An 18,469-nucleotide genomic window follows, 5' to 3' on the forward strand; every position below is an offset into this window, starting at 1 on the left:
ACTATGTGTAGAATACATTTGTCTATAGACAGAGGAAAGGGTGGTCTTACCTGTGAAGAAGTTCTTCTGGGCATAAATGAAGTGATAGGTGGCCTTGTACACCTCTATCTCACAGTTCCAGGACTGGGGCATGTTCCATACACAGGGATAGCTGGCAATCACATGGAACTGAGGGGACATGTAAAGGTAATAGTTTTTTGGATGGGCTGTGTCTGATTTATTTTTTTACTGCCTTTTTTGACATGTATGAATGTGTTATTCTATGGGCTATAGTAGTAAAGGCCACATTTTTGTATATCATTTTTTTTCCCAAAGGGGTCCTAAAATTCTAAATCAAATAGTGAAATGATACATGGTATGAATTTGAATCCCAAAAATCACTCTGTTGCAGTACAAAACTTGTATTGGAAATTCAGGCTATGGCTTGTGGCAGAATAGGACCCCTACAGATTCCTATTGTACAGTACTTACAGCCAGCATCTCAGCCTCCAGTAGGGTCCTGTACTGCATGCTGGTGGTGGTGTCAACATGGAGCAGCTGCCCTTTGATTGTGGGAGAGTAGCCTGGGGAGAGAGAGAAGGGAACGAATGCTCACAGACAGTCCAAGTTTGAACTTTATTGATGGTAATATTGATTAATGAGTCAGGATTAATGCATGCATTCACGGCATCCCTCCTCTGTCTTACCCTGTAACCATAGACCTAATGACTAGTGGTGTGCCGAGTAGTCGGATAAAACAACAATTGTAACGGATATGGGCAATTGTACGATTATGATCCAAGTATTTTTTGTTATTATCCGTGATCGGAAAGTAAGTCATTTTCGGGTGCCAGCGCGCATCTTTCAATCAAATACAAGGTGCTACGTGGTCTAAATAACTCAACTGGCTAGTTTTCCTGTCTGTAAAGAGAAGGGCTCTACGTTGATCCTGCTGCTCTGATTTTAATTTAAATTTTTGAAAATTTGACCTTTATTTAACCAGGCAAGTCAGTTAAGAACAAATTCTTATTTTCAATGACGGCCTGGGAACAGTGGGTTAACTGCCTGTTCAGGGGCAGAACGACAGATTTGTACCTTGTCAGCTCGGGGGTTTGAACTCGCAACCTTCCGGTTACTAGTCCAACGCTCTAACCACTAGGCTACGCTGCCGAATAGAGCGAAGCTGTATTTCACCCGACCACTTCTACTTGCATGTTTCGGTTTGATCATGTATTTATGCTGCCTTCTGTTAGCCTCCTATGGGTAGGACATTTGCTCAAGCTATCAATGTGCAGCATAGTATCTAACAAGGAGGCCGAGGGTAGGGAGAAAAGATGACTGAGTGACAGCAAACTGCCTTCTGCAAGTTGAGGTCAGACACACACACTACTCCTAATCTGCAGTTTATTTTGCAGGGAGATTGGTATTTTGACTACATCTATCTAGGCATATTTAAACACTTCTGTGTTTTCAGATCACGAATATCATCCGATCCTAATATCAACTGTTAATTATGGATACGATTAAGAATATGGTCAGGTTGGCACACCCCTACTAAAGACACACACTTTCTTCTAACCTCAGTTGTTTCTCTCAGTGTCCCACTCACCAGACTCCCCCACAGTCATGGGGATATTCACTTCCAGATAAGAGCCTGCTCCGACATTCACGTGGACAGCATTGGTTTCCTAAGAGCAAAAAAATCAACAGAGCGCATAATGTGAGAAACACATGATCCCATTGTGGAATGGATTATAATAGTTTAGAGCTATTTAGATCTGGCATTATCTAATACAAAGGGCTTTCAAAAAAATGAGAGAGAGAGAGAGAGAGAGAGTGAGAAGCCTGGTCTCCTAGTACCCTGTTTTTGGTGAAGAGCAGGTCTATTGTGGCATCTGCGATGATGTTCATGCGCAGCTCAAAGGCTAGGATCTGTCTGGGTTTGCCAGGCTGAGCCACCTCCGTAAGACCCAAGGACTGGTAGTCTGCCGGGAGGAAGAACTTCCACAGGCAGTCCCTGCATACAGAAATAGAAATATTAGTAATTATATTCCTATGGTCTCTGCACACAGGAGGGAATGCTGTCGAGTCTGGTGAACAGCCAATTGTGTTTTATGTAGTAGTTTCGTTAGTTTGTGTGTGTACCTCTGCCTGTCTGCCCAGGGTCCATAGTTGAAGTCAGTTCCTTTTCCACAGACTATGTCCAGACCCCAGCAGGGAGGCAGATCTTGCAGTTTGGTGCCCTCTCCACACAGCTCTGGATCCCCACTCTCCTGCTCCTCTGGGACCAGGCCTGACAATATACACACAAGAATATGAATTACTAATGACTTTACATGTATAAAAAAAATACTATTCAGGACTCTTCGATCCTGGCAAACAGACCAGAATTCTACACAATATGGTCGTACCTGGTTCATCCTGGTAATAGTAGATGTCCACGTCATTAGACTGCATGACCACAAATCCTTCTCCCATCAGTCTGGGCGGCCTATGGAGGACAACAGAGGTGTATTAGGCTAGGTTTTAGGGTCGATGGTCAGCTCACTTATCGTTCAGCGGGCCTATGTAATGGGGTTTAGGGTCAAAGGTCAACTTACTCGTCGTTCTGCATGCCCAGGTAGCGTGGACTGGGTACGAGCATGACACGGACATTCTCCAGAGAGCCCTTGACGATGTGCATGTATTGGTCCAGGTGGCTGGAGGGGGGTTTGGTGGCATAGGTCAGGAAGGCATCCTCAAAATTCACACATATCGTCTGTGGGAGGTGGTGGTTCCCAAATGCTAAGCGACCCTGGAGAAATGCACACGATAAAATTATGAGAATTAAACATAAGTGCACTTTCAGATAACCTAACTATTGACTAGCGTGTGTGATGTCTCAGATGTAGCTAAGCTAACGGGAAACTTACTGTGCTGATGTTGACTTTGATGACGGGGATGAGGGATCTCCAAGATGACGACGGGTCAGGAGTCTCTGCTTTGATGTTAACACTGTCCAGGCTCTTTTCTCGTTCCTCTTTTCCTCTCTCCTCGTCTTTTTTGGGAGGTATGAGGGTGGGGTCCAACCCGAAGGTCTCCTGTAGCCGTGCGTAGAGGTCTGTGCGGTTGTAAACGTGGAACTCAAATCCATTTACGGTCACGTAGAGCCTGGTCTCAGCCTTGGGGTCTGGAGAAGAGAAGAACAAGATCTGTAACTTTGATATGATGGTCAAGAAGAGTACAAGCCATTTTAGTTATTGCGGCCTCCCACCACTCCTACACCTATGGACTTGTTTCCCATATCAAAACAATGTATCTTGAACAATCCACTGACCGTGCTGTTTCTGCTTAGGGTTATACATTTTCCACCAGCGGAATATAAGGAAACCATCTTGTATTCTGTAACACAAAATACATTGAAGGTAGAATAAAAATAGTATTAGAATATAAGCATGTACTGTACAGAGAGCAGAATACATAACACTGTAAAAGTAAGCACCTGATGGACATGTCTTCGTTGATGAAGTACACATCTCTGAACATGACCTTCCCCGACAGCACTGAGAAGGAGAAGGAGCCTGTGGAGAGAGAGGACAGTCAGACAGTGATGCTAAAACTGATGCAAGTAGGTCGCAGATTCACACTGAATTTCAGACACGCAAACATTAGATTCTTCACACTGAATTCCATAAATAAGGCACCTGGTAGCCAAGTCTGAGTCTGCAAGTCTCGGGCAAGGTTCATAATTCACGCATCTGCAAGCTTGTTTCATTACATTATTTACACTCACCAATGTGAATGTAGCCATTCTTGTAGAGTCTGTTGATGATGAGGGTTAAGATGAGGCCAATGTTACGGGAGTTGTAGTAGGTCAGGTAGATTATCCATCCACAGGACAAAATGGTGGCTGGAAGAGAAAACAGAGCAGTTAGTTAGCGTCACTAATGTTTCACCATCCTTAGTTCGGAAGGAAATGTTTGGTACTCTCGTAACGACTTCATTAAGGTTGTCACAACAGTGACACAATAGCTGGTCCACGTCCTGCCATTACTCAAGTGAAAGACGGGTTACCATTAACAATGGAATTACACCCCTGGTTACCACTGACTCAGAAGGTTTAAACTATGTCTCATATTGTTATGATAGTGTTAAATGAGGCTTCACTCCTGTATACTTGGAGTTAAGTGCTCCCCATTCATCAACTCTAATTTGAGAAATGGGTGCGATTCACTGCAGCCAGCCCTCTCTCTAACTCAGGTGTTTTTCCACCCTCACTCTTAGTCTAGAAAATTTCCTCAACACTTACCCACAAGTAGCCACACAAAATTGGAGTCATGCTTGGTGAGGAAATCATCTAAGTCTCCAAAACTAGGGAAGGTGCTGTCGTTGGCTTTGGCATCCATGACTACAGCTGCGGCTCAGTATGACAACCAGCACTGAAACAGACCAAATGGTATCATAAGATGAGTTTACTGATTATCACAGCAGAAAGCCAAATAACTCAGTGTTTCAAAATCAATTACTCTGGGAAAAACGCCAGACATAACACATTTCTCTTCTAGCACTAACGCAGATTCTACTAGTCAATTAATCATCAAATGCCTTTGCTTGGTTGAATTAGGTGTGCTGCTACAAAAATGAACAAACGTGTGCAATAGCTGAGGGACCCTGAGTAACGGATTGAAAAAGCCTAACTAGTTGCCAACATTGTTAAAAGAATTGCATGACGTTAGTAAAGGGTCATTCCATTTGATTTCAACCACTTTTTGAATGGACCACTTGATTTGAATTAAACTTTCATAATTATTTGCTTATGGTACAAATGATCAGAAAGAGACTTTTTGGACTTCAATGCAAAAACATTTTAGGTGATAGAGGTGCTCAGGTGACCCATTTTGCATACACCACCCTGCCATGAAACATCCCAGGACTGGAAAAGATATACAGTTGAGTGTGATATAATTTAAAAGCTTACAAGCAGGGTTGTCAAACTGTTTTATCCTTTAATTTAAATTGTAAAAAAAAGAAGGTAAAATCCAAATGTTTTCATTTTCACATTATGTTGTAGTTCGCTTTGGATAAAAGCGTCTGCTAAATGGCATATATTATTATTATTATTATTAGTTTGACTAGAGTTGGGTGGTATCCCGATTGTCATACCATTTCTGTAGTATATGGTATTACCGGAAGTGCACACAAGGGGCGCTATTTCTAAAATAATATGTATGGTTTTCTTGGACGCACAAAATAATTTAGGCAACAGGGATCTTGATCCAGGAGCGGATTGAATGTCTCTAGTCTGTTTACCAGTCTTCTTAGCTAACATTCCACTCCATGTCATTGCCAAACAATGGCCTTTAGGCAATCTCAACGTTCAATATGCAGCTGAATTTACGACAGAGTTGGTCATTGGTTGTTGGAAATTACATAAACATTTTCCAGGACAACACATACAGCCTGAAAAAGAGAATTAGAAATTCAAAAACAAAGTCAAAAACAGCTAGGCAAGTTGTTGTATTTTGAGGCTTAAAATCAAAGCAGTTGTTTTGTGGTTGGATTTGCAATATGTATTTAGTTTGAGAACTTAGACATGAGATAGCAACTTTTGACAGACTGGTATCGTCTGGACAAAAAAACAAAATGTTTGCTTAGCAATTGGTTACAAACGTGTTCTGTTGAGAAAAAAAAAAGTACAGATTCCAAATATTTGGATAATTGTTGTGAATGGAGGATAGCTGTGAGGGTTATCGAATCAGAATCAACTCCTCGAGCTAATTAATGATAGAATGTTAATATTTGAAGATGGCAGAAAGGCCAGTCTCTTTGGCAATGACAAGAAGTGCAATATTAGCTAAAGAAACTGGTACTCAGCCTAGAAAGTCTGCTGTCACCAAGAAGCTTGATCTAGACATATAGCCACTTAGCTAGCAAGTTAACAAACCAAATGCATAGCTGGAGCCCTGAGCTGGATTTAATTTATTTGAAACATTTTGGATTTCTCATAATTATACTTAAGTCACTGCTTATAACTAACTATGGGTTAAACACAGACCCCCACGAGGTGGTGATTTTCAACAAACGATATTCAAATATACCAAGGTATCGCCCAAGCCTAAATTTGACCCTATTTTACATATTCTGAGGTGCTTGTTTTATGACCGCCATCAGTTGAGACACAGCATACTCTTGAATACAGGGTAGGTGTAGGGCTGTGGCGTCACGAAATTTCATCAGCCGGTGATTGTCAAGCAAATAACTGACGGTCTAAACTAACATAAACACAATCTCCTGGCTTCCACTGATGCAGACCTTTGGAACATCTACATTTTAAAGCCTAATAAATCCATGTAATCTAGTCTACACCATCACAATAAATGCATTATTTATTTTAGACAGGTCTAAAGGAACATGTGAAGAAAATATAGACTATATTTCAGAAGAACATAATAGCATACTCTGAGTTGTCCTTATGTTAGGCCCTGAGCTGGCTATGCCAAATTGAACAAAGCTGAATAAAATAAAGGATATTTTCTCCAAACGATTTGAGGGAGTGCGCACATGCAGGTATTCTGTGTTGAGCGGTTCACAAAGAAACAGGTACTGAACAGGTATGTGCTTGATTTAGTATTAGTAATGTAACTTTAGTTGTGATACAAACATTGGGCTATATGTTTGGATTTTTAATACATTGTAAGGCTGCATGATGCAGCTAATGATGATTTGTTTTTGTGCAGGCTGTACACACTTCATCAATCACTCATTCACAATTTGACTAGCACTTGATAATGCCTCGAGTTTCACAGCGGCATCCCCTTTGTGTGGTCGTAATGCACCATAAAAAAATCTATACCTTTATTGGCCAGTGGCCGTTGTGCCCTTCACCCTGAGATCTGCGCACTCAATAACGTGATCGGGTCTTTCTCACAGGCTACAAGTGAAGACAGACTCATCGGGAATGCAAATGCATGCGTCCTTATCCAATTCCGAGGTGCATATTGAAGATATTGGAAGAACTGTCCATATTTACTTTTCGTCAGCCAACAAGATGAGTAGGCCTAACAAACAGCAAAAGCATTAGCCCATGTCACTCTACTATCCCCCATAGTACAAAGGTTGACCTACTCCATTCTATGCGAGAAATAAATATTACAAACATAGTCTGGGATAGTTGTGGGATGCGATAGAGCCCAAATTAATAGAACCACTAGCTAAAAAAAAAACATTTTTTTAAGCAATTTGGCTGACGCAACAGATCAGAACGTTTAGCCTAAAATATTAATAGTCTAATAGTTTATTTCTTCACATTATAAGCACAGCAATGCACAAATGGTAGTAGGCTATATGCACAAATGTTCCATTACCAGGAAAACACCATCATCAAAAGTGACCGCAAATGCAATTATGCATGCATTGCTTGTATTATAAAGGTGCATTTTTATGGTGAAAATGCTCTTCCCCAAACTTCAAACTCACACACTGCTTATGTATGCCAGTTAGGCTCTACACCACTTGTAAAGCGGATTAATGTGCTTAAGAAGTTATTTGGCCACTTTAGTTGATACAAACCGTATCAAAATATATAGGCCTATGGACAAGGCCACATGAAGTGTGAGACTGTTTCGAAAAATGTGCTAAAAAAAGGTATTTGTTTATTTTTCTGGGGATCATTCACAAGCAACAATACATAATTCACAAGTGATAGGCTTATATTGTCAACCATCAGACTATTCTTGATTTCATCTTATCTTTACATAAACTAAATAATAAACTCAGCAAAAAAAGAAAACGTCCTCTGGCTGTCAACTGCGTTTATTTTCAACAAACTTAACAAGATTCAACAACAGACATAAACTGAACAAGTTCCACAGACATGTGGTTTCATGCATGTTAACATTAGAAGCCTCCTCCCTAAGTGTGCTTTATTCACAGCTTTAGCACATTCTGCCAACCCGGACGTCTTAGCCGTGTCTGAATCCTGGCTTAGGAAGACCACTTGAGCTTTTACTTCTAAAAATTCACCTTTCCAGAAACAAGTCTCTCACCATTGCATGTTGCTATAGACCACCCTCTGACCCCAGCTGTGCCCTTGACACCATATGTGAATTGATTGCCCCCCCCCACCTATCCTCTGAGCTCGTGCTGCTTGGTGACCTAAATTGGGACATGCTTAACACCCCAGCGATCCTACAATCTAAGCTTGATGCCCTCAATCTCACACAAATTATCAATTAACCTACCAGGTACAACCCCAAATCTGTAAACACAGGCACCCTCACAGATATCATCCTAACTAACCCGCCCTCCAAATACACCTCTGCTGTTTTCAACCAAGATCTCAGCGATCACTGCTTCATTGCCTGCATCCGTAATGGGTCTTCGGTCAAACGACCACCCCTCATCACTGTCAAATGCTCCCTAAAACACTTCAGCGAACAGGCCTTTCTAATCGACCTGGCCAGGGTATCCTGGAATGACATTGACCTCATACTGTCAGTAGAGGATCCCTGGTTATTCTTTAAAAGTGCCTTCCTCACCATCTTAAATAAGCATGCTCTATTTAAAAAAAATGTAGAACAAGGAATAGATATAGCCCTTGGTTCACTCCAGACCTGTCTGACCTTGATCAGCACAAAAACATCCTGTGGCGTTCTCAGGAGGCTGAAGAAATTCGGCTTGTCACCAAAAGCACTCACAAACTTTTACAGATGCACAATCGAGAGCATCCTGTCAGGCTATATCACCGCCTGGTACGGCAACTGCTCCGCCCACAACCGTAAGGCTCTCCAGAGGGTAGTGAGGTCTGCACAACGCATCACCGGGGGCAAACTACCTGTCCTCCAGGACACCTACACCACCCAATGTTACAGGAAGGCCATAAAGATCATCAAGGACAACAATATATGCCATTTAGCAGACGCTTTTATCCAAAGCGACTTACAGTCATGTGTGCATACATTCTACGTATGGGTGGTCCCGGGGATTGAACCCACTTCCCTGGCGTTACAAGCGCCATGCTCTACCAACTGAGCTACAGGACCAACAACCACCCGAGCCACTGCCTGTTCACCCCGCTATCATCCAGAAGGCGAGGTCAGTACAGGTGCATCAAAGCTGGGACCGAGAGACTGAAAAACAGCTTCCATCTCAAGGCCATCAGACTGTTAAACAGCCACCATTAACTTTGAGTGGCTGCTGCCAACACACTGACACTGACACTGACCCAACTCCAGCCACTTTAATAATGGGAATTGATGGGAAATGATGTAAAATATATCACTAGCCAATTTAAACAATGCTACCTAATATAATGTTACATACCCTACATTATTAATCTCATAAGCATACGTATATACTGTACTCTATATCATCTACTGCATCCTTATGTAATACATGTATCACTAGCCACTTTAACTATGCCATTTTGTTTACATACTCATCTCATATGTATATACTGTACTCGATACCATCTACTGTATCTTGCCTATGCTGCTCTGTACCATCACTCATTCATATATCTTTATGTACATATTCTTTATCCCCTTACACTGTGTATAAGACTGTAGTTTTGGAATTGTTAGTTAGATTACTTGTTGGTTATTACTGCATTGTCGGAACTAGAAGCACAAGCATTTCGCTACACTCGCATTAACATCTGCTAACCATGTGTATGTGACAAATAAAATTTGATTTGATGGAAATTACCACCCTCATCTTTTTAAGTGGGAGAACTTGCACAATTGGTGGCTGACTAAATACTTTTTTGCCCCACTGTATTACTGATGTCGCTCTCGCTGCTGGTGATTCTCTGCTCCACCTCTATGCAGACGACAGCATTCTGTATACCTCTGGCCCTTCTTTGGACACTGTGTTAACTAACCTCCAGATGAGCTTCAATGCCATACAACTCTCCTTCTGTGGTCTCCAACTGCTCTTAAACGCTAGTAAAAACTAAATGCATGCTCTTCAACCGAATGCAACCCGCACCTGCCCACCCGTCCAGCATCACTACTCTGGACGGTTCTGACTTAGAATATGTGGACAACTACAAATACCTAGGTGTCTGGTTAGACTGTAAACTCTCCTTCCAAACTCACATCAAACATCTCCAATCCAAAGTTAAATCTAGAATCGGCTTCCTACTTCGCAACAAAACATCCTTCACTCATGCTGCCAACATACCCTCGTAAAACTGACCATCCTACCGATCCTTGACTTTGGCGATGTCATTTACAAAATAGCCTCCAACACTCTACTCAACCAATTGGATGCAGTCTATCACAGTGCAATCCGTTTTGTCACCAAAGCCCCATATACTACCCACCACTGACCTGTATGCCCTCGTTGGCTGGCCCTCACTTCATACTCGTCTCCAAACACACTGGCTCCAGGTCATCTACAAGTCTCTGGTAGGTAAAGCCCCAACTTATCTCAGCTCACTGGTCACCATAGCAGCACGCGCTCCAGCAGGTATATCTTACTGGTCACCCCCAAAGCCAATTCTTCCTTTGGCCGCCTGTCCTTCCAGTTCTCTGCTGCCAATGACTGGAACGAATTGCAAAATCTCTGAAGCTGGAGACTCTTACGTCCCTCACTAGCTTTAATCACCAGCTGTCAGAGCAGCTCACAGATCACTGCACCTGTACATAGCTCATCTGTAAATCTAATCTACCTCATCACCATACTGTATTTATTTATCTTGCTCCTTGGCACCCTAGTATCTCTACTTGCACATTCATATTCTGCACATCTACCATTCCAGACTTTAATTGCTATATTGTAATTACTTCGCCACCATGGCCTATTTATTGCCTTACCTCTCTTATCCTACCTCACTTGCACATGCTGTATATAGATTTTCTACTGTATTATTGATTGCGTTTGTTTATTCCATGTGTAACTCTGTGTTGTTGTATGTGTCGAACTGCTTTGCTTTATCTTGGCCAGGTCGCAGTTGCAAATGAGAACTTGTTTTCAACTAGCCTACCTGGTTAAATAAAGGTGAAATAAAATAAATAAATAAATGTGACTAACAGAAATGCAATAATGTGTCCCTGAACAAAGGTGGGGTCAAAATCAAAAGTAACAGTCAGTATCTGGGGTGGCCACCAGCTGCATTAAGTACTGCAGGGCATCTCCTCACGGACTGCACCAGATTTGCCAGTTCTTGCTGTGAGATGTTACCCCACTCTTCCACCAAGGCACCTGCAAGTTCCCGGACATTTCTGGAGGGAATGGCCCTAGCATTCACCCTCCGATCCAACAGGTCCCAGACGTGCTCAATGGGATTGAGATCTGGGCTCTCGCTGGCCATGCCTTGCAGGAAATCACGCACAGAATGAGCAATATGGCTGGTGGCATTGTCATGCTGGAGGGTCATGTCAAGATGAGCATGCAGGAAGGGTACCACATGAGGGAGGAGGTTTTCTTCCCTGTAATGCACAGCATTGAGATTGCCTGCAATGACAACAAGCGCAATCCGATGTGACACACCGCCCCCAGACCATGACGGACCCTCCACCTGCAAGTTGATCCCGCTCCAGAGTACAGGCCTCGGTGTAACGCTCATTCCTTCGACGATAAACGCAAATCCGACCATCACCCCTGGTGAGACAAAACCGCGATTCGTCATTGAAGAGCACATTTTACCTGTCCTGTCTGGTCCAGCGACGGTGGGTTTGTGCCCATAGTCGACATTGTTGCCGGTGATGTCTGGTGAGGACCTGCCTTACAACAGGCCTACAAGCCCTCAGTCCAGCCTCTCTCAGCCTATTGTGGACAGTCTGAGCACTGATGGAGGGATTGTGCGTTCCTGGTGTAACTCGGGCATTTGTTTTTGCCATCCTGTTCCTGTGCAGGTGCTGTTACGTGGTCTGCCACTGCAAGGATGATCAGCTGTCCGTCCTGTCTCCCTGTAGCGCTGTCTTAGGCGTCTCACAGTATGGACATTGCAATTTATTGCCCTGGCCACGTCTGCAGTCCCCATGCCTGCTTGCAGCATGCATAAGGCACATTCACGCAGATGAGCAAGGACCCTGGGCATCTTTTTTTGGGGTATTTTTCAGAGCCAGTAGAAAGGCCTCTTTAGTGTCCTAAGTTTTCATAGCTGTGACCTTAATTGCCTACCTTCTGTAATCTGTTAGTGTCTTAACAACCGTTCCACAGGTGCATGTTCATTAATTGTTAATGGTTCATTGAACAAGCATGGGAAATAGTGTTTAAACCCTTTACAATGAAGATCTGTGAAGTTATTTGGATTTTTACGAATTATCTTTGAAAGACACGGTCCTAAAAAAGGGGTGTTTCTTTTTTTCCCTGAGTTTATATATGTGTGATATTTGTTTTAATTTAGAATGGACCATTATCATGCACCTGTATCGAAACAGGGGCATCGGGGAAAAAAATATGTGATCTATGCACTTAAATAACGAATAGAGGACGAGGTAGGCTATACTCCTGTTGTAAATATAAGCAACTTGCTTAATATTAGGAAAGTTGAAAAATAAATATAGTAGGCCTAGCCTATAGAAAGCTAATTCTCCTCTTTTTAGTAGAGGCCATCACTCTGTTCTCACCAATTGCATAGCCTATAGAAATGTTGTGCAACATAAGCTCATGGGCTCTCATGAAGTGTTTAATTTGATTTTCGATTACATTTGCATTGATGTCAGAGTGATTAGAGGGACAATAGAGTGCTGAGTGCCAGGTAGTTAGCAAGTTTAGTAGGCTACTAATGACCATCAGCAGCATCAGAGATTGGAGAGAGCCTAATTAACGTGATTAAGCGGTCATGTGGAATTTGACTGCCTTCATGACTCAAGGCCGCCGGTGTGGCAGTAATACAGTCACAGCAACAGCCCTATGTGTCATTTCAATCATAGAAATATAATTCATTTTGTGGACATATTCCTTCAGAATATTGCAATTTAACTGGTACATCATTTAAATATAATTGTAATTATAATTTTTACTTCCAATTCCTACCACAAAGGTGGCTGCCGGTCCATCAACCATAGAATGTCAACTTAATAGAAATGTCTATTAATTTATATTTATGATTTCAATAAGTTATTATTCTACACTGTTCAACCAATCCAGTAAATTCCTACCATTTACACTCATGGGAATTGGCCTACATTGATAAGGATAAATTCAAATCTTTCTTACATTAGAAATATGAAATACATAACCATTGTAGCAATTGGAAGGGAACAGTTGAGATAATGGTGAAATTATTAGACCAAAGGTGAGTACACGACAGTTCACCTGACAAGACTGAATCCAAACATTACACTGTTGATTTTATGTGCATTTTACATTTACTGTACTTTTCCGCATTTGTTGATAACGAAATCTAAAAATACTCTGGATACATTCAGTAACATGATAGGACCATTCCTGGAAAAAGTGAAGTAGCTGCAACATAAGACTAAAACATTAGAGTTTAAGTGAGAGGACTAACATGTCTCCAAGTGGCCACACACCTCTTCAAAGTGCACAGTTCCTAAGCAATTTGAATGCACTTTTATGACTCAAAGAAGAGTCTTCAACTATAAAGGTACTTTTTCCCCTTAAAAAGAAAACTCTCCTAGCTGTTAAAGAACTATAGCAAGGACACTTGTATTTGTTTAGTCTGGAACACAACCCTGCTTCCCCGCCATCACACAATTACTGTCGTTCTTTACTCAATACAAAAACAGCCAATTATAAATCACAATCCAGAGAAGGTGGGCATGATTTGAAAGCTTGTTTTATTGCCAACATGACAAGCTACGTTATAAAATACAAGCTTACAGTGTTAAGCTTTCACAAGGCAATTCAACTTCCTTTTTTTTTCTCATAGAAAGGAGTCATGAGTGCATTCATGAGCATATGCCGCAGCTCATTTTCTTCACAATAAACAAACATGCTCATTCTGTTCAGAACAACCCCAGGGAATGAAAACGTAATCTTGTAACTGTACATCAAAACAGAGATCACAAATGTTGACACTGTGTATGACATGAGTTTTATGATTTGGAAATGTTTAGTGTACATTTCGACTCGCGGGCGTTTGGCTTACTTGTATGAGATCAAAGCGTTAATTATTATAATCCTCAACATCTGATCTTTCAAAATACATCAAGTCAGCTTAATTTACAGCATTTCCCTCACTCAAAACAAAACATTTGCAAAAGTTGCCCAATTACTAGGAGAGATGGAGGCAACTTCTTGTCACGCGGTGCTCAAGTTCCTAACGGCTATCAGTCAAACCTCATAATGCACTGTGAAGTGCAGAGCAAGAAGGTTGATGGCATGTACAGCATGTTGCTGTACAGCCACTACGTTCCAATTTAGGTGCTTACTAATGCCCAAATATACCATTTTCAACCCGTATACGAGTGTAAAGAGTTAAAATCCAAAAGTGGAAGTAGAGTCATAGGCTCCCTTTCATTCCCCTGAAAACCAGAACATCCAGTTGCTGGGGACTCAGCTGAGGCTAAGTTACAACATATTCAAAAATGAAAAGAATCTGAGTTTAAACGCTTTTAGATAATTGATGTGAACACGGCAGGTAAAAAGCTGAGGGATTGGGCTGGAGAAATCTAACCATTCAGATTCATAGACAGACCTATGGATGCAAGGACTGACCATCCATAATAACAAAATTATTAGTTTTAACCATGTTTTTATGGTATACAGTGTTTGTTTACATTTACTTTGTTTACAAGCATTGGAGTAAAACAAGCTTATATTTTGGGTTCATGAGACATTCATAGGAAGTTATTTTCATAAATCAATGAATACATCATTCATATCATTAAAAAAATGTAGCAATTGCAGATTGACCCTTTAAAAAAGGTAAAAATATTTTATATATTTTTAAACTCTAGAAATTACAAAAGTTTGACAACCCGGTTTGTAAGCTTTTAAATGATAATCAAACTCAACCATTTATATTTTCCAGTGTTGAAGACATGGATGTCTCATGATAGGGTGGTGTGTGCAAAATAGTTCAACTTTGTTCTCCTAAATGTTCTGGCATTCAGAACCAAAAAGTTACTTTCTGACCTCTTCTACCATGGGCAAATATGTATAAAAAGTTTTGTTCAAGAAGTGTTTGAAATCAGATGAAACAACCCTAAAAATGTCCAGACATAGCCCTTGACATCTGCAGCCCTTGTGGTTCAGGCGTAAGCTTGCTCTCCAACAACACTTGAAGAGTATTGTTTAACTTGGACACTTCCAAGTATTGATTGAATGGGGCCCAGTTTCTCAGGCAGGTCATGTTGAGTGGGGCAAGAGTGAAACCTCTTAGCTACCTGTGTGTGAGTAAGGCTCAACGCACAAGCATGATCCAGTTGTTATGCAGAAAAATAGGTCAGTAGTTGTGAACACACACAAGCAAATCCCTACCTAATCCACTTTAGATCATGCTGTGTAGAAGGGGGGGGGGGGGTGCACAGGACATAAGCACTGCCGTTCATAAACACTCCTGTGTGTGTGTGTGTGTGTGTGTGTGTGTGTGTGTGTGTGTGTGTGTGTGTGTGTGTGTGTGTGTGTGTGTGTGTGTGTGTGTGTGTGTGTGTGTGTGTGTGTGTGTGTGTGTGTGTGTGTGTGTGTGTGTTAGTCCGGTTGTATGAAACCAGAACTGTGAATCAGGCTTGTCTGATGAAGCGACAGTTTTTCCTGAAGGTTCAGAGTGATCGTACGCCTAATACTACAGTAAGTTGATGAATCAGATCTGAGTAAAGTGATACGAAACATGCCATGGTAGTAGATTATGAGCAACAGTTATGACAAAAATAGAATACTATCTAGGTCCTGTCAGGCACAATATCTGGAAATCTACTTTTTCAACCTAGGGCATCACGTGACAATGTTATTTCCTTGTGTTGGTGAGGCTCATCATGTTGACCCAGTATGCTTAAGCAGTGTCATACAGACAGCAAGTCATCTCACGCAGACAGCAAAAGAGAATTCATTCTTTGAATCTTTCAAGGCATGCTCAGACATGTTGCAAGAGAAAATTGGATGTTTGATAACAGCACAATCAGTGAAGCAACCATAATGACAAATAGTTTCGTACTGACTAGCTACGTGATAGTCATACATTTGAGTATTTCTATTTGTTTGCAAGTTAGTAGGTAGGAAGTTAGTTGGAGGAAAGCTAGATAAGTGGCTTTCAGAACAACAAGTGAACCGTGCACTCTCGCTAGTGCAGCGTATCCCAAACTCGGTCCTTAGGACCCAAAGGGGTGCACGTTTTGGTATTTGCCCAAGTACTACACAGTCGATTCAAATAATGAAATCATCGCGCTTTGATTATTTGAATAAACTCTGTTGTGCTCAGGCAAAAAACAAATCGTGGTAAGTTACCCAGGACAGAATTGGGTTCGTTTAACCTTGCACTAGCGACTTATTCCATCACCATTTTCATGGATTGCAATAAATACAGCTAGCTGCTGTTCACGGCCATGTTTAGCCTGGGACCCCCAGATCGATAGTATTTAACGACCAGGTGAAGGCCCCCCGGCTAACCCTTGATGATTGTTCTGAAAACGTTTTTACTTAGTTAGCTAGTAGCTAATGTTAGCTATATTTGTTTGTTGTGGGCACGAGCGTTAGCTTGTACGGCCTTCCGCAAACAATTCATTTGAGATTTGCGGTATTCTCAGGTCATTAACTTAAACTATGAACAAAACGCATACATATGGGGAAATTTGATGTAAACCGACAGACAATTGCTGCGCCACGTCTGCCTCATAACATGTTTTTGACAGCCGTGGTTCCCCACCGCTTCAGGTAAGATAATGACGTTAGCTAGCTACTGTAGTATGTTACAACAGGCCGCACCCAACGACTTGGTATTCTTTATCCTTATAGAAAGTCTAAGGACAAAAAGAGAACACAAACCTTAATACGTTGTATGACATTATATTTCATTTTGCGCCAATTCTTCGGGATTTACTATTCCTTTGTTCTTTTAGACATCCTTAGCAGCTCTCCAAAATATCTGCATGGCAGCAAACTAGTTGACAGTTCTTCCTTTCGCAGACACCAAACCCAACATTCGACCAATGGGTAAGTCGTGGGCGATAAATCAACCAATTGAGACAAGGGATTTGACAAAGTACAACCCACTTTGAAGATTGATATTAATTTCAGCGTATCAACTGTAATGTTTTTATTATTGTGCACGACCTGAGTACTATCTAATGCAGGGTTTCCCAACTGGCGGCCCACGAACCGAATTTGCCCCGTGGGTCGTTTTTATTTGTCCCGCCGTGTTACATAGTAGGGGGAAACTCCCCTCATCCACCATCACAATGTGTAGCACACACTTCAGTGATGCATGGCAATCATTTTTGTTCCAGAACGCTCACCATACATCAGGTGGAGAGGTAAAGGAGTGATATATGTCATTTAGGAATGAGGGGATGATTAGGTGGCTAGGTTGGGAATTTAGTCATGAGACCAGGGTGAACACTCCAATATTGTAGTGGCGGGTATAATCAGGTATAATCGCTTATTTTTCAGTGTAGCCACTGATACTTATCAAAGTAGTGAAGGTAAACGCGTATCAATCAATAGGGCTGATAGAACAGATCGGAATGTTTAGCTTAACATGTTGATAATCTATTGTCTTAATTAGTCGCAGAAATGTACAGTAGGTCTAAGCGTCAACGTTCCAAAATGCAATTTGCGGGAAAATACCGTTCTAAAATTCGCACCGCACATGCAAGTGGTTTCATGGACAGAGATGGAAATATCCGTTAGAAAGAGGGGGGATTTAAAGATGCAACAACTATCATGGGTTGCTAATATGATTAGGTTAATGCCTTTGGCTGCTAGACAATGAAATAAAGTTGAAATTAAACCAATAGAACAGGGGAAGGCAAAACAATAATTTCCTCCACGTTTCTATGGTGGGATTTTGGCTATAGGCTATTTTGAATCTAGTTGATGATCCCTGATCTAATGCGTTTATGTATGAAATGTTTGAACTATGCCATGAGATTTTGAATGACCACAGTCAGGACACCTGTTTTAACGTCCCATCCGAAAGACGGCACCCTAAGCAAGGCAATGTCCTCAAATGTAATCAAAGTTTGAAATTGTTGTTTTAGTCAAATATTACATATGTTTAGGCTTCTTGCGGTCAATCTGGCCCCCCAGCTATCTGATCAAGAAAAAATTGGCCCTCGGCTGAATCTAGTTGATGATCCCTGATCTAATGCGATTATGTATGAACTGTTTGATCTTACAATCACAATGTCTTTTTACATTGTCTTATGTAATGTACTGTTTACAGCACATTTGGAAAGTATTCAGACCCCTTGACCTTTTTCACATTTTGTTAAATTATAGCCTTATTCTAAAATTTGATTAAATTAATGTTGTTCCTCAATCTACACACAATACCCCCTTATAAGTGAAACAGGTTAAACATTTTTGCAAATGTATTAAAAATAAAAACGATGCCTTATTTACATAAGTAAAATCATTTAGACATTGTTTCTATGCACAT

The 18,469-nt window shown here is 41.3% G+C and overlaps 1 protein-coding gene across 14 annotated transcripts in view; it reads right to left on the reverse strand.

Annotated features, from left to right (window-relative positions):
* LOC124046557 (transmembrane protein KIAA1109 homolog) overlaps positions 1–16,994 on the reverse strand; it is an 85,203-nt gene extending 68,209 nt beyond the window's left edge. For all 14 annotated transcript variants that reach the window (XM_046367064.1, XM_046367063.1, XM_046367052.1 and 11 more), the window contains exons 1-13: positions 16,855–16,994; positions 4,268–4,397; positions 3,752–3,868; positions 3,461–3,539; positions 3,296–3,360; positions 2,892–3,148; positions 2,580–2,773; positions 2,391–2,470; positions 2,125–2,272; positions 1,840–1,996; positions 1,589–1,667; positions 472–563; positions 51–168 (exon numbers count right to left, since the gene is read on the reverse strand). In XM_046367064.1, coding sequence (XP_046223020.1) covers positions 51–168; positions 472–563; positions 1,589–1,667; positions 1,840–1,996; positions 2,125–2,272; positions 2,391–2,470; positions 2,580–2,773; positions 2,892–3,148; positions 3,296–3,360; positions 3,461–3,539; positions 3,752–3,868; positions 4,268–4,364 — 1,483 coding nt within the window. In that variant the 5' untranslated portion in view covers positions 4,365–4,397; positions 16,855–16,994. The remainder of the gene's footprint in view (positions 1–50; positions 169–471; positions 564–1,588; positions 1,668–1,839; positions 1,997–2,124; positions 2,273–2,390; positions 2,471–2,579; positions 2,774–2,891; positions 3,149–3,295; positions 3,361–3,460; positions 3,540–3,751; positions 3,869–4,267; positions 4,398–16,854) is intronic.
* Positions 16,995–18,469: the final 1,475 nt, after the last annotated feature.

Source organism: Oncorhynchus gorbuscha, linkage group LG10 (genome assembly GCF_021184085.1).
Source record: "Oncorhynchus gorbuscha isolate QuinsamMale2020 ecotype Even-year linkage group LG10, OgorEven_v1.0, whole genome shotgun sequence".
NCBI classification, from domain to species: Eukaryota; Metazoa; Chordata; class Actinopteri; order Salmoniformes; family Salmonidae; genus Oncorhynchus; species Oncorhynchus gorbuscha.